Raw genomic sequence first — 13,902 nt, 5'->3', positions numbered from 1 at the left:
TGATTGGCTAGTTGGATGTCACTGATGCCTGGACTAACCTCGCTATTGCTCTAAGTCTTCATAGCACTGGCAGCCAGACATCCACATTCATGCCTATCCCGCCGTCGACCCCTGGGTCACGTCCTCCCGCGGTCCTGGAACGCCCTCCCTCCTCACCTCCGCCAAACTGATTCTCTTTCCCTCTTCAAAACCCTACTTAAAAATCACCTCCTCCAAGAGGCGTTTGAGCTCCTCTTCCCCCTCTACTCCCTCTGCCATCCCCCCTTCACCTCTCCGCAGCTAAAGCCTCATTTTCCCCTTTTCCCTCTGCTCCTCCACCTCTCCCTTCCCATCCCCACAGCACTGTACTCGTCCGCTCAACTGTATATATTTTCATTACCCTATTTATTTTGTTAATGAATTGTACATCGCCTTGATTCTATTTAGTTGCCATTGTTTTTACGAGATGTTCTTCCCCTTGACGCTGTTTATTGCCATCGTTCTTGTCTGTCCGTCTCCCCCGATTAGACTGTAAGCCCGTCAAACGGCAGGGACTGTCTCTATCTGTTGCCGACTTGTTCATCCCAAGCGCTTAGTACAGTGCTCTGCACATAGTAAGCGCTCAATAAATATTATTGAATGAATGAATGAATGCCAGCAACATGAGAAGCAGCATGGCTTAGTGCAAGTCAGAGGACCTGGGTTCAAATTCTGGCTCTACCAAGTGCTTGCTGTGAGACTCTGGGCAAGTCACTTAACATCTCTGTACCTCCGTTTCCTCATCTACAGAATGGGGATTAAACACCAGTTCTCCTTCTTTCTTAGGCTGTGAACCTCATGACAGGGACTGTGTCCACCCTGTTTAATCTGTATTTCCCCAGCATTTAGAAAAGTGGTTGACACATAGGAGTCCTTTAACAAACAATACTTTTTAAAAAATGTTCATTCTTGAGGCAATTCTCGTCCAATCTCTGATTACCAACCAATGGACCAACTAGTTTGAAAGAACAAGTTGGACCAGAAAACATTTTGTCTGCACAAAATGGATATCATAAAGACCTGTTTTTCCTTTAGCATGGCTTTTGCCAATTTTGCTCCCCTTGCCATCAGTCCTACCTACAGTCTGGGTATAGGAGGGCACATGAAAATTCCAAACAGCTCCTTGTGGGCTACTGTGCTCTCCTTTAGAGTTTAGTACAGTGCTTTGCACATAGCACTCAATAAGTACCACTGATTGATTTAGATTGAAATGGATCACCTTTCTTTTGAAACTTCCTTTCCATTAGAAGTACTTTTAAAATGAATGTCCCTAATTGAAGAATGGATATATGCAAAAATTGCATTATCCTTGCCTCCTGAAAATGTCTTGATGAATAAAATAATTTACAGTGTACAGGAGTTTTATGTATAATTTTTTTCTCTCCAAATGGGATGTAAACTGCAACCAAGTTTTGACCCATTTTTCAATTCCACCAAACACTAAATTTTCTCAAAATAGTAATTGGAACCAGCAAATCTAAACATCGACTTTGCCATCTCAACTCCAATAACACCCAGTTTAAATAAAAATGCCTGGAATCACCTTGTCTACTTCAGGCTTTCCTGTCTCCATGTAATTAATTCCTTTTAAAGGGAAAACACTTTAGCCCTGAAATAATTTTTTCTTAAAGAGAAAAGGCTTTATTCAAGCATTAGTCATCCATGCTCAACTTTAGAACAATGATGTAAATACCTTCTATTAAATACTAACGGTCTTCTAATTATGTCATAACTAGTTGATGAAATTTTTCTTTATTATTAATTCACATGGGGATCTTCTATATTTCTAATGCCAAACATGTTTTCATGGGAAACAGCATGGCCTAGTGGATAGAGTACGGGCCTAGAAGTCAGAAGGACTGGGTTCTAATTCCGACTACACCCCTTGACTGCTCTATGACTTTGGGTGAGTCACTTAACTTCTCTGTATCTCAGTTACCTCATCTGTAAAGTGGGGATTAAGACTGTGAGCCCCATGTGGGACGGAAACTGTGTCCGACCTGATTAGTTTGTATCAACCCTAGGTCTTAGAGCAGTGCTTGACACATAGTAAGTGCTTAAATACCATCATCATCATTTTCAAATCAATAGTAAATTAAAAATTATATAGCAGCATCAGAGAAATGCTCCCCAATGTTTTGACTCAATGCATAGAATTTTAGGGCCAAATCCCTATGGCAGTTTTGAACAAGGTTCCACCCTTTGTAATGTAACTTCGATTCATGTAATGACTTAACTGCAAGTGCTGAGTTGAACGTTCAATGTACATGACTAAGCAGCGTTTCATTTGTGCACACAAAAAATTGGTTTTCTGTATAGATTCTTCATGAGTCAGAATCTCTGTATTTATCAATTTATCTTGACTTTCAAAAACCAAACACAATTGCCTTAGAAATATGTTACAATTTAAGTTATGTGCTAGGCAGCAAGGTCACAGCCCTGGTAGGACAAATTTCCCCACAGGGTGCCGCCTGAATCATTTGGAACATTCCGGGAGAAGGTTGGCTTCTCTGCCAATAGTGGGAGAGCTCCTCTCCCTGGGGGATGGGGCCTTTAAGGAAAAATCAGAGTTGGGAGCTTCCTGTTGGCTGGAAGGTGTGCTCCTCTCCTAGTTATCTTAAGAAACAGACAGAAGAGTGGTAAAGATGGGATTTTACTTCTCTCTACCCTAAGCTACTGTTGGGGTAAAAAGGAAGGTAGAGTAGGTTCACTACATCATGACCTTACTTTGGGGGTTATCTCTAATTAAACCCTATTTCCCATCCGTTTCTTCAAGCCTAGTTCTTAGTCCAACCCATGGCATCTGACTTCTACCAATCGAATCCTCATCAGCTTTGTATATTACCTTAATTTCAGTATTTTTCTGGGCTCACCATTGGGATCAGTGTTTCCCGAGCAATGGAATATGAAGACAGGAACTTGGGAAGGAGGAAGAGGTTTAGAAGTAGGGAGATGGGCTGTGCAGCATAACTTTCCAAAGGCAAGAATGTTTCCTGGTCTTCCGCAGTAAGGGTTCATGCTTTATAAAAGGAGGGGAGTCAGGTTGGTGACAAACTGCTTTACACGCTCAACTCCAACCCCATCTGCTCACTCTTCTCTGTCTCTTTAAAATTTCCTTTTCAACTATGCCAGAGCAAGCCTGCAAACACAAAATCTCTGTACCTGGATCCTTTTCATTAATTCCTCTATCCCGAACATACTATCAGAAGCTGACCAAGGAGTTTTATCAGTTACCCTGGCCAGTACATAATCAGCAACTGTGCACGCATTTTTCTTGCTTGGGATTCAGAAGGTTAGGTGGGAGAGCTTTCTCTTCCTGCTAATCCACATATCTATAAATATCTATATCTATATATATGTCTGAAGTGGTGCTGCCTATCTATAGTTAACTGTGTAAAATAATCATAATGACTATTTCTCAGATTAATTTTACTGCAAGTTCAATATCCAACATTCTTCTACAAATCTTATTCTATACTGGCACTTTTATATTGGCTTATATGTCCTTTCATTCAATAGTATTTATTTATTGAGCACTTACTATGTGCAGAGCACTGTACTAAGCACTTGGAATGTACAAATCGGTAACAGATAGAGACAGACAAGAACAATGGCAATAAACAGAATCGAAGGGAAGAGCATCTCATTAAAACAATAGCAAATAAACAGAATCAAGGTGATGTACATCTCATTAACAAAATGAATAGGGTAATGAAGATATGTACAATTGAGCGGACGAGTACAGTGCTGAGGGGATGGGAGGGGGGAGGAGAAGAGGGAAAGGGGGAGAAGAGGGTTTAGCTGGAGAGAGGTAAGGGGGGGATAGAGGGAGCAGAGGGAAAAGGGGAGCTCAGTCTGCAAAGCCTCTTGGCGGAGGTGAGGTCTTCTTGGACAGTGACAAATTTTAACTTCATTCACAGCAACTGCTAGTCTGAATTGCTGTGAGTGATAACTTTCCTACTTTCAAGACCTCAGTAACGGTTTCATCATTAGTATTTTTTAAAAAGACTGAGAGCCCTACATGGGACAAGGTCAGGGAATATGGTCCACAGAGGCTTGCTGTTCTCAAGATGTACAGGAATTCTCTTCTGACACTTCTCTGAGATACCACCAATGAGCTTTTAAACTGGTATTCCTTAGGGCAGTCCCACTGCCTGTGAAAGCACTTCGATTTTGCTGGGCACACGGGGTGAGCAGTGTATATGTGCTCTGTATGTTGGACTTACAAAGGCCCCTTGCCCAATACTAACGCACAGCTGTCTTGCATTGTAGGTACAAGGAGTTATCCTAGAAAATGTGAGGGTTGTATTTTTGATGAAACTTGTTTTATGAGAAAATCACTTTAGAGTAACGGTCACTGATTTAATGGGAATTAGATGGTTTGAAGATACTTTGATTGACTTCTTTGATACACACTCCCATATTATTATTTCCACCACCAGCAGGAAGAATTGAGGAACGCTCCTCCCACAACATGAGTCTGTTTAGTTATACCACAATCCACAAGTTGGTGCAAATAGATTTAGTGTACCATTTGTGACATTGGTCGAGGTGTGATGTGGCTACATTTCCATATTTTCCTGCCTCTGCCACAGTTTCATTATGCATACCTTACAGTATCTTGTTTTTTAATATTACTTTATGGACGATAATCCTCAAATAATGCAACATAGTAGCACTCTACAGGGGAACCATGCCCGGCATGGAGCAATCAGATGGCTCCTGGATTACTGCCAGATGTTGCAAATGACAAATATTGCAGTAACTTAAGACTGGCACTCGTCTGGTTATTTAATAGCTTGTTCTTGTTTTTTAATCATTTCTATTTTTGCTCTTAAATGTAAGCGTATTATCGATTTGGCAATTTGTTTCCACTAGAGGTTCTTCTTAGATTTTGAACTCCCCAGTGACAGGGACCATAAAACAGTGAAAGTTTCTCCAATGCTTATAAAGTGTTCCGAATGTAGAAAAGACTCAATAAATGCTAATCAGAGTGTTGATGCTTGAACCCCCATAAGCTTGAGATCCCATATCACCATACTTGAGTGACTTTAAGCTCTACAGTGTCAAATTCTCTAAGGCATTTGAGGCACATACCATAGTGATGATTTGGTATGGCTCTTCTTATATTTACACATACACAGAGAGACTCAACACCCACCCATGATGTAAATCCTGATATTCAGTTTTTTTAAAAAATTCCTTCTCCTACTCAGAGACTGGATTAGGAACCAGGCAATCTCTCCTGCCCGGCAGCCCTGGGCTCTGTGCAAGGTAATGGGATAAAACAGAAGTGTGAGTATCCCATCTGGTGTAACAGAAAGCCTCTTTCATCACTGGATAGTCAACCATCATATTCCAAGATGACACCACTGATGGTGAACTTTACCCATGTGTAAGTATGGTTGAATAGCCCAACACATGCCTGAAAATCTTCTACATCATGTCCTGTACTGGCTGTCCCAATTTGGAATGATATTTTTGCTATTTTTAGCACATGTTGCTGTTCTTGGTTTTGCCTGTTAGTCTTGTGATTCTCCCAAACCCTCTGTTCAAATCAGTCTGGTATGTCTGCTGTTGTATCTCAACAGTCTGCCATGCTGCAGGGACCGAAGCTGTACTTCTCCGCATCCTTGAGGATTTTTCCCTATTTCAGGCTGCCAAATAAAAGCTATTTAGGGACCCCCAAAGTCACCTATTCTAAGCACATATCCCATCTAATGAGGTTATGTTTCAATGGGAAGCAGCTTGGCAGGCCTGGGAGTTTAGAGGACCTGGGTTCTGGTCCGGGTTTCACCACATCATAATAATGTTCACTTACTATGTGCCAAGCACTCTACTAAGCGCTGGGGTAGATACAAGATAATCAGGACCCAAATAGAGCTTACAGTCTAAGTCAGAGGGAGAGCAGATATTAAATTCTTGTTCTGTAGATGAAGGTACTGAGGTACAGAAAAGTTAGGCGAATATGCCAGAGGTCACACAGCAGACAAGTGGTGGAGCTACGATTATGTAACCCCCAGTGTAACTCCCAGGCCAATGCTTTTTCCACTAGGCCATGCTGCTTCTCACAGGTCTGCAGTGTGACCTCGGGCAAGTCACTCAACTTCCTGGTGCCTCAATTCCCTCATCTGTAAAATGGGGATCAAGACTGTGAGCCCCACTTGGGACATGGACTGCGTCCAACCTGATTTACTTGTACCTGCCCCAGTGTATAGTGCCTGGCACATAGGAAGCACTTAAGTACCATTAAGAAAAAAAAAGAGCTTAATACTCGGCATTAGACTCTCCATTAACCTGTAAACTTGTTGAGGGCAGGAATTATGTCTACCACCTGTACTGTACTCTCCCAAACAGCTCAGTGCTCTGAACAAAGTGCTCAATAAATACCACCAATTGATTGGTAGGTCATGCGTGCACCAGGTTCGTTGTATATGCACAGGCCCTTGAGCAACATACGGTCCTCTCCTGTCACTTGTGGAAGTCAATCATCTCTCCTAACTCAACCTCTCCTTCTCCCTCGCATTCCCTTCTTCCCTCCCAGCATCACGCCATGGAGAGAAAGATATTTGGCTGCAATCTCCATGTCACTCCTGGCACTAAGAGCATCTGGAGGATACTGTTACACCTGCTTTTAGCAGGCATATGGGGTATTAATCGGGCAGGACGTGAGCCAGGTTCCTGGTGTAACTCTAGCAGTTAATACTGCTTTTAGGTTTGAGCTACTACAGTTGCTCTGGAGTTTCTACACCGACATTCTGGAACTTGCACAGTGCTTGCAAGACTCTACAGTGGTAGCACTGCAGCGGAGGCAGACACTTACATGACAGAAGACAAGATGATGGACACCCTTCCTTCCCCATAAGATGATGGACACCCTTCCTTCCCCATCTGATGTCAGTTCCTCTAGAGAAGGGTCTATATCTTCTTACTTTAAGTATATACTTCTAAGCGGTCTTCCCATAGAGGGTACTCAGTTAATACTGCTCCTGCTGATGATAATGACTTTGAATGGCTAAAGGCACACTGACCCTCATGCTGGGAACTGCTGTCACCTGGGTTACAGGCTACCTCACATTCAAAATACACAGTCATCACAAGGATTCTTCCTTGTTCGTAAGTTCCCAAAGGGCACTGGAAGCAGTGTGGCCTAGTGGAAAGAGCACAGGCTTGGGAGTCAGAAAACTTGGGTTCCAACCCCAGCTCCGTCACTTGTCTGCCATGTGACCTAGGGCAACTCCTCTGACTTCTTTGTGCTTCAGTTACTTCATCTGTAAAATGGAGATTGGGACTGTGAGTCCCATGTGGGGGACAGACTGCTTCCAAAATGGCTGTCTTTAACCTAAGTTCACATCTTCTCCAAGTGGCCTTCTCCAATTAAGCCCTCATTTCCCCGGCTCCCTTTCCCTTCTCAGTCATCAACGCACTTGGATCTGTGACCTTTGGACATTTGATACTTGCCCGATAGTACTTATGTACATATCTGTAAATTATGTTTAAAAATTATTTATTTATATGAATGTCTATCCCCCCACTCTAGTCTGAAAACTCATTTTGGGCAAGGAACTTGTCAATTAACTCTGTTGTACTGTATTTTCCCAAGTGCTTAGTATAGGGCTCTGCACATAGTAAGCACACAAATACCAATGATGATGACCTCCCCCAGCGTTTAGTACACCCCCTGACACATAGTAAGTGCTGAACAAATACCATTAAAGAAAAAGTTGAGTCACTAAGTAGCAGGAAGAAGCCTTTTATTGTTAATACCCAAATGTGAAACATGCTCAAAGCTGCTGAGAGGCAAAGCAGGAGGCTTCTTCCTAATAAGGCTACGGCTCATCCCTCGAAGCTGCCCATCCTGTACCTAGTCTCAGAAAGCAAGCCAGAATTGGGATGAAGCAAATGTAAATCTACCCAAGGGTGTTTCATTAGACAACATCTTCAGCGTTACCTGGTAAAATCCTTATTCAAAAAGTTAAGGATCCTGACTTTCGAAAGCTAAAACAGAAGTAACTGTCTTATACCATCTCCCTGGTCACCAATGAAAAGGTAATAACACATTCCTAATGAATTTACTTTTGAGTAATATGTTGCGTTGTAGAAACATAGGAACATGGGCAACCCAAACAACAGCACCTAAGAACATATACCTTGTATTAAGAAATTTTTTTAAATATTGAATTTATATTCTAAAAATACGTGGTCACGATATGACCTTACTTTTAAACTGCACCTCTTGTATCAGGAGTGCTTAGCGGGAACAGAAGTTAATTTAACCTGATTTGGATGTATCCACGGAGCTACTTACATTTAACATCTCACATTTAACAACTAAACCCTAACAAAATAAAATGTTTTAGGCTCTTTAGGTCTAACTACACAGATCTTTAAAAAGAAGTTTCCACCTCCATTAATGGTACAGATAGAGACCAGCCCAAATTAGCCAGAAGGCTAGATCAGTCATCTAATAACCTGAATTTGGAATCAATCACGAGAAACACAATGAGGTTATAAGGATCTGAGTGGGCTGTGCCTTCAAAGCCAGAACAAAGTAAATCACTGGGGCAACTCTGGCAAAAATATACATTCGTCTGAAAATTGTAGATAAGCTATTAATGCAGTATGACCAGTTTCTAAGCAAGTTTAGTTTATCATTTGAAGAGCTGAACATATTTTTCTCAAACTCTCTAAAGTTATAAATTTAAAAAAAAATCTAGCAACAAAAATCAGAACATACCTCACTTTAAATGTACAAAACATTTTGGGAGATAAATCAATCAACGGTACTTATTGAGCACGTACTATGTGCAGAGCACTGTACTAAACTCTTGGAAAGAGGTACAATATAATCCAAGTAGATAAACGTCCCATATTAATACAATCTCAATTCTCAATGGACATTAACTTGGGACTATAGTAAAACTTAAGTAGGTCAAGATTTGAAAATAAGGTCGTTGGGAAAAAAGGTTCCACTAAATGATCAAATAAGAAAATTTTTTTTGGTTAAAAAGCAAATATTACAAAAAACAATATTCCACTAGATGGAGCATGATGGTAAAATCATCACCGAGACAACTCAGTTTGATTTCCACAAAATCAATGACCAGAGACTGTATTAACTAAAAAAGTACAACAGAATTGGGGACTGGGTTTTTGTTTCTTTTTAAGTGGGTCGATCTGACAACTACGTATAATAATAGTGCTGTATTACCATCATGACATACAAAAGGAATAAAATACTTTAGGAAAAACATCACTTGGCTCCTATTATCAACAAAATAAGGCAAAAGCAATCAAAATGAATTTTTTATACCATCTAAGATCTTTAAATGCCTCAAGATCAATTCAACCAGTTGTCCAACCAGGATGATGCATTTCGATTTATTTTACACCAAGACATAATGTTAAACCAATTTTAAATGATCCAGCTACAGTTATATTTTCATTATGTGCCGAAAAGAAAAGAGTGCATTTCACTTACGTAATATACCTCACTCAAAACACAAAAGGATTACAGAAACAAACTTAATTCTAAGAGGTAATAATTACTTTAGGTCTAAGAAAAAAAAATAACAAATCATACTTATGAGCATGAACTGAACACCTATTACTTTGGTCAAAATAAATCTTTTCATACCTTTATGAAATCATTTGGAAAATTAGATTTTGCTGAAGAAATAAAAGAGCTACTTACTATTGGGCACAATCAATCAACTGATATTCATTAGATCTCTCGTAGCAGGCTCTCACACCTTCATCCTGCCAAAGTGTTTTGGTATGTTCATAGAACTCCTAAAAGTGAAACACACAAATATAATTTCAATAAAAAAGTGACAATAAAGTGTCAACAAAATGATAGAGCTGACTTACCATTCCTTTAGGCCTACCAAAAAAAAGCATGTGGAAAGAAGGATCACATGCTCTTTTTCATCTTGATTTAATGCTATTTTCACCACTTCACCTTAACTTTGTCGCCATTACAGTTGCACCATGCCAATGGTGATTTGGATGCCTAGGCAATTTATTATTTTTTATGGCATTTAAGCGCTTATTACTCGCCAGGCAACTAAAATGTACTATTGCAGGTTCTACTACCAATTTATTAGGCAATCTTATGGAAGCAACACATTCTGAAATGAATATAATTCTGTGCCTTACAAGTATGTTATTAGGATTAATAAATTACGTTTTACAAAGCAGTTTGTGATTGCTAGAGCTAATACTTTATAAATACAAAATATTATAAAGAAAGTGTACCTACAAGCAACTTCTCTGAAGGTACTGATTATAATGGACTCACACTTTTGGTTTAAGTTTTAGGCACAGGATTCAGAAGCTAACAGGATAAAAATAATTCAGAACTCTTAGGGGGATTACTCGCCATATGAACTGAAGAATGCATAGAACATTAAACCCTCTTATTTCTACTTCCTTTCTAATTAAAGAAAAGCCAGCCTAGAGAAATCAAAACTCAACAAACACAGGAAGGGGCGGGAGGATGAAATCCTTTAAGAATTATACCCCAAGGCAATTAAGATCAAGCCCTGAATATAGAAAATATGCAGAAGAACCAAAAATTAAAACTACTTGTTGAAGGAGATGAAATTTGAGTTGAAAAGAGGTATAAGTGTGAGTCCAGTTCAATCAATTGGATTTACTATGCACTATGTACTATAGTAAATGCACTGTAGTAAATTCTTGGGAGTACAATACAACAGGATTAACAGAAACATCCAAAGATTATGCCTTTGCTATTTCAAAGAAACTATATGGAAGAATGAGCGACCAGATATGAACAATTTAGGGGGTCCCAAATGGGATCAGATAGCCAGAGCCTTGAATTTTAATCCCACTTTGTCTCAAATGGCGACAAGCCAGTTCGGTTTGACCAGGCCCCATTCCCTCTTCCCATTCGGCTCCCCAGAAGTACTCTACCCTTCGTTACCTGCCTTTCAGGTTTCCGAGCTTCCAAATAGCCAGGAGCATCCCCAGCTGTGATGAGACAGCGATTGCCCCCTAAGTCTTGTGGCTGCAGTTGATGATTGGGGAAATGGGGAAAATGGAGGTGCCGAATTGATCTTATCTCGCTCTATGCAAGGCGGCAAAAAATCAGGACAGTGCCTCATCCGGGCTACCTCCTTCCCACTTGAAGAACCTCATCTACAAGTCACTGATTTGAAAAAGGCACATCGAGGCAGGGGAAGGGAGGGAGCTGTCCTCCCTTCAGTGATTGAATGTTAGTAACACTGGGCTGGGGGCTTACAAATTCTGGGCTTTGCCAGCAATTAGGACATGGTACATCTCCAGATTTTATATACTGTGATTGATACTGATAATTTAGTTGGAGAAGATTTGTGGGAGGTGGGATTTTCAAAGAGCTTTGAATAAAAATATGGAATGCTTCATGAATTTGCATGTCAAGAAGTCCTCTCTGGGTATGACTTTTCATATTTTGGTTTGTACAATGTTTCTGGCTCCTCAGGGATTCACGGTTCATCAGGGCACATTAGTGACATAAAAATTGATGGTTTCAAGTTCATATTTTTAATATAGATTCTGAAACACAAGACCAGGTACCAATTGTCAAAGACATTTGAGGCAATCCTCAAAAATAATGGGTTTCCAGAGAAACAGATTTAGTATTCTGTCAGACATGCACTAGATCACAATGAAAATATATTTTTAGAAATAAAATGCAATTTTGCCCATTAACTGACACAGGGAATTTGGGATGGTTTCAGGCTTTTACTAGATAAAGAATTTCCCTATTCAATAAGGCGGTGATGGTAGAGCTTCCCATAAAAAACTACAGGACTAGCTCAGTCCTTAAGCTCAGGACTGAGAACCTGTGCCATGAAACTAAGCTATGTTCTGATTTTTGTGATTTTCATTGCTAGATGTTTTCTTGAAATGTACAGTGGTGTTGGCAACTAGATAAACAAGATCGAGGTACAGTGGGATGGTTAGCATTAAAGGAACAAAGTGTGTGGGCTGCTATCTGTGAAGTGCTTACTATGTGCCAGGCACTGTACTAAATTCTGGGATAAAATTTCCCAGAAGTAAAAGTCAGGCAGTTAATTCCTGCATGTCACCATAAATGAATTTCTTGCTTCCATAACACTGATTCATTTGCTGGCATATGCTAACAAAGCACCCTGGTATAGGCTCTTCCTATATGAATGTTTCCAGGAAGAAACAAATCACTCATTTTATCTGTGGAAAAAATATTGGAACAAATAATCCCAAAATCAATTTTTAGGCATCAAGGACAAGAGTGGTTCTGATTTTCCACATCTCAGACAGACAAATCAGTTGAAATACTGAACTGAAGGTTTTCCAAATATCAGAACCATGATTGGGGGAGCCCTGTCCCCCCAATTACTCTTGTTTTTTCCTTTATTATCTCTGAAGACTTTGCTGCTACTCCCTGGCTAAATAATAGAGGCGATCAGACATGAACTACCCAGGGTGCCATTCTTAACCCCAATCCACAATCTCCTTTGAGAGAAATCTGGGAAAGAGTCCAATTAACTATTTCTTTTATTTTGACTCTGGGCACTATCCCATCTTGCCTATTAAAAACAATTGCTTCTACATTTCTTCCTTCTCTTGCTGTTCATATATAACCTTTCAATCTCTGCTGGCTCCTTCCTTTCTTTTTTACTTTCAAACCCTCTCCCATATTAAATAAGCTTCTAAATCCCACTTCACCCTCCAGTTATCACCCCATCTCCCTGCTCCTATTCTTGCCCAAGGTCCTTGAATGGGCTGAATACACCCACAGCCTTCATTACCTCTCTACCAATTTTCAGTGATTAACCACATTTACAGTTAAGAAGTTATTCTGCCTAATCAAGCTCTTGTTATAAACTTGGAGGCCATTTCTTTTCTGTCCCTTGAAACAGCTCATGATGTTCCTCATTTTTAATTCTTAAGTCATTACTTAGTCATCTGTTCTTTGATGGATTAAGCGGCACTAGCTCATTTAAGTCATCTAATTTTTTTTGTTTTAATCTTGTTGCTTTTTTCTGGATCCTATCTCGTCTTTCCCATACTGCTCAGAGAATCAAAATGGGAAACAATCTTAAAAAGGATCAAATCCACAGCTTAGTTTTGAATGATAGTATGGATCATACAGAAGTAGAGTGGGTCTTTTGGTTCAGGGGTGACACAAAGTGAGATTTCATTCATGAGGGTGTGCCTTTTAAAGTGTTTCTTCTTTTCTGGCCCCTAGAAATTAGGATAAATTCCTAATAATTCTTGACACATCACAACCACTTAAATGCCACTATTACTATTATTCGTTAAATGGTTTATCCTGTTTGCTGCCAGGCCCCAAAGATTAAGCAGCGTGGCCTAGTGGAGAGAGCACAGGCCTGGGAGTCAGAATGATCTGGGTTCTAATCCCAGGTCTGCCATTTGTCGCCGTATGACCTTGGGCCAGTCACAACTTCTCTGTGCCTAAATTACTTCATCTGTAAAATGGGGATTAAGACTTGGAGCCTCATGTGGGACATGGACTGTGTCCAACCTGATAGAAAGAGAGAGAGAGGAGAGAGAAGACTAGAAAAGAGCAGGTTATATAGCCCTACTGCCAGGTAGGAAATGTACTTGTAGTCCTGATGTTGGTGTGTGCTCATGAATTCACATCCCCCATATCCAGAGGTACACACTGCAACATGACTGTCAGGAGAAGCTTGACCTGTGGTCACAGAATATGTCTGACATCTCAACAGCAGGGGATGCCACTGTGGTCTCATTCACTTGGTAAGACATCACTGTGTAGGCACCTTGTGGGCAGGGATCACGCTTACCAACTCTACAGTGTTGTACTCTCCTAAATGTGAGAAACAGCCTGACCTAGTAGAAAGAACATGGGCCTGG

At 40.3% G+C, this 13,902-nt stretch overlaps 1 protein-coding gene across 1 annotated transcript in view; it reads right to left on the bottom strand.

Moving 5' to 3' along the window:
* The window catches only part of GNAS (GNAS complex locus), a 125,238-nt gene that overhangs the window by 47,710 nt on the left and 63,626 nt on the right, over positions 1 to 13,902 (bottom strand). Inside the window, exon 5 of the mRNA XM_029070346.2 lies at positions 9,713 to 9,810. Within this exon, the coding sequence (XP_028926179.1) occupies positions 9,713 to 9,810 (98 nt within the window). The remainder of the gene's footprint in view (positions 1 to 9,712; positions 9,811 to 13,902) is intronic.

Source organism: Ornithorhynchus anatinus, chromosome 8 (genome assembly GCF_004115215.2).
Source record: "Ornithorhynchus anatinus isolate Pmale09 chromosome 8, mOrnAna1.pri.v4, whole genome shotgun sequence".
In the NCBI taxonomy this organism is placed as follows: domain Eukaryota; kingdom Metazoa; phylum Chordata; class Mammalia; order Monotremata; family Ornithorhynchidae; genus Ornithorhynchus; species Ornithorhynchus anatinus.
Note: the sequence above shows the minus strand (reverse complement) of the source record. Positions and strands in the feature narration are given on the sequence as shown.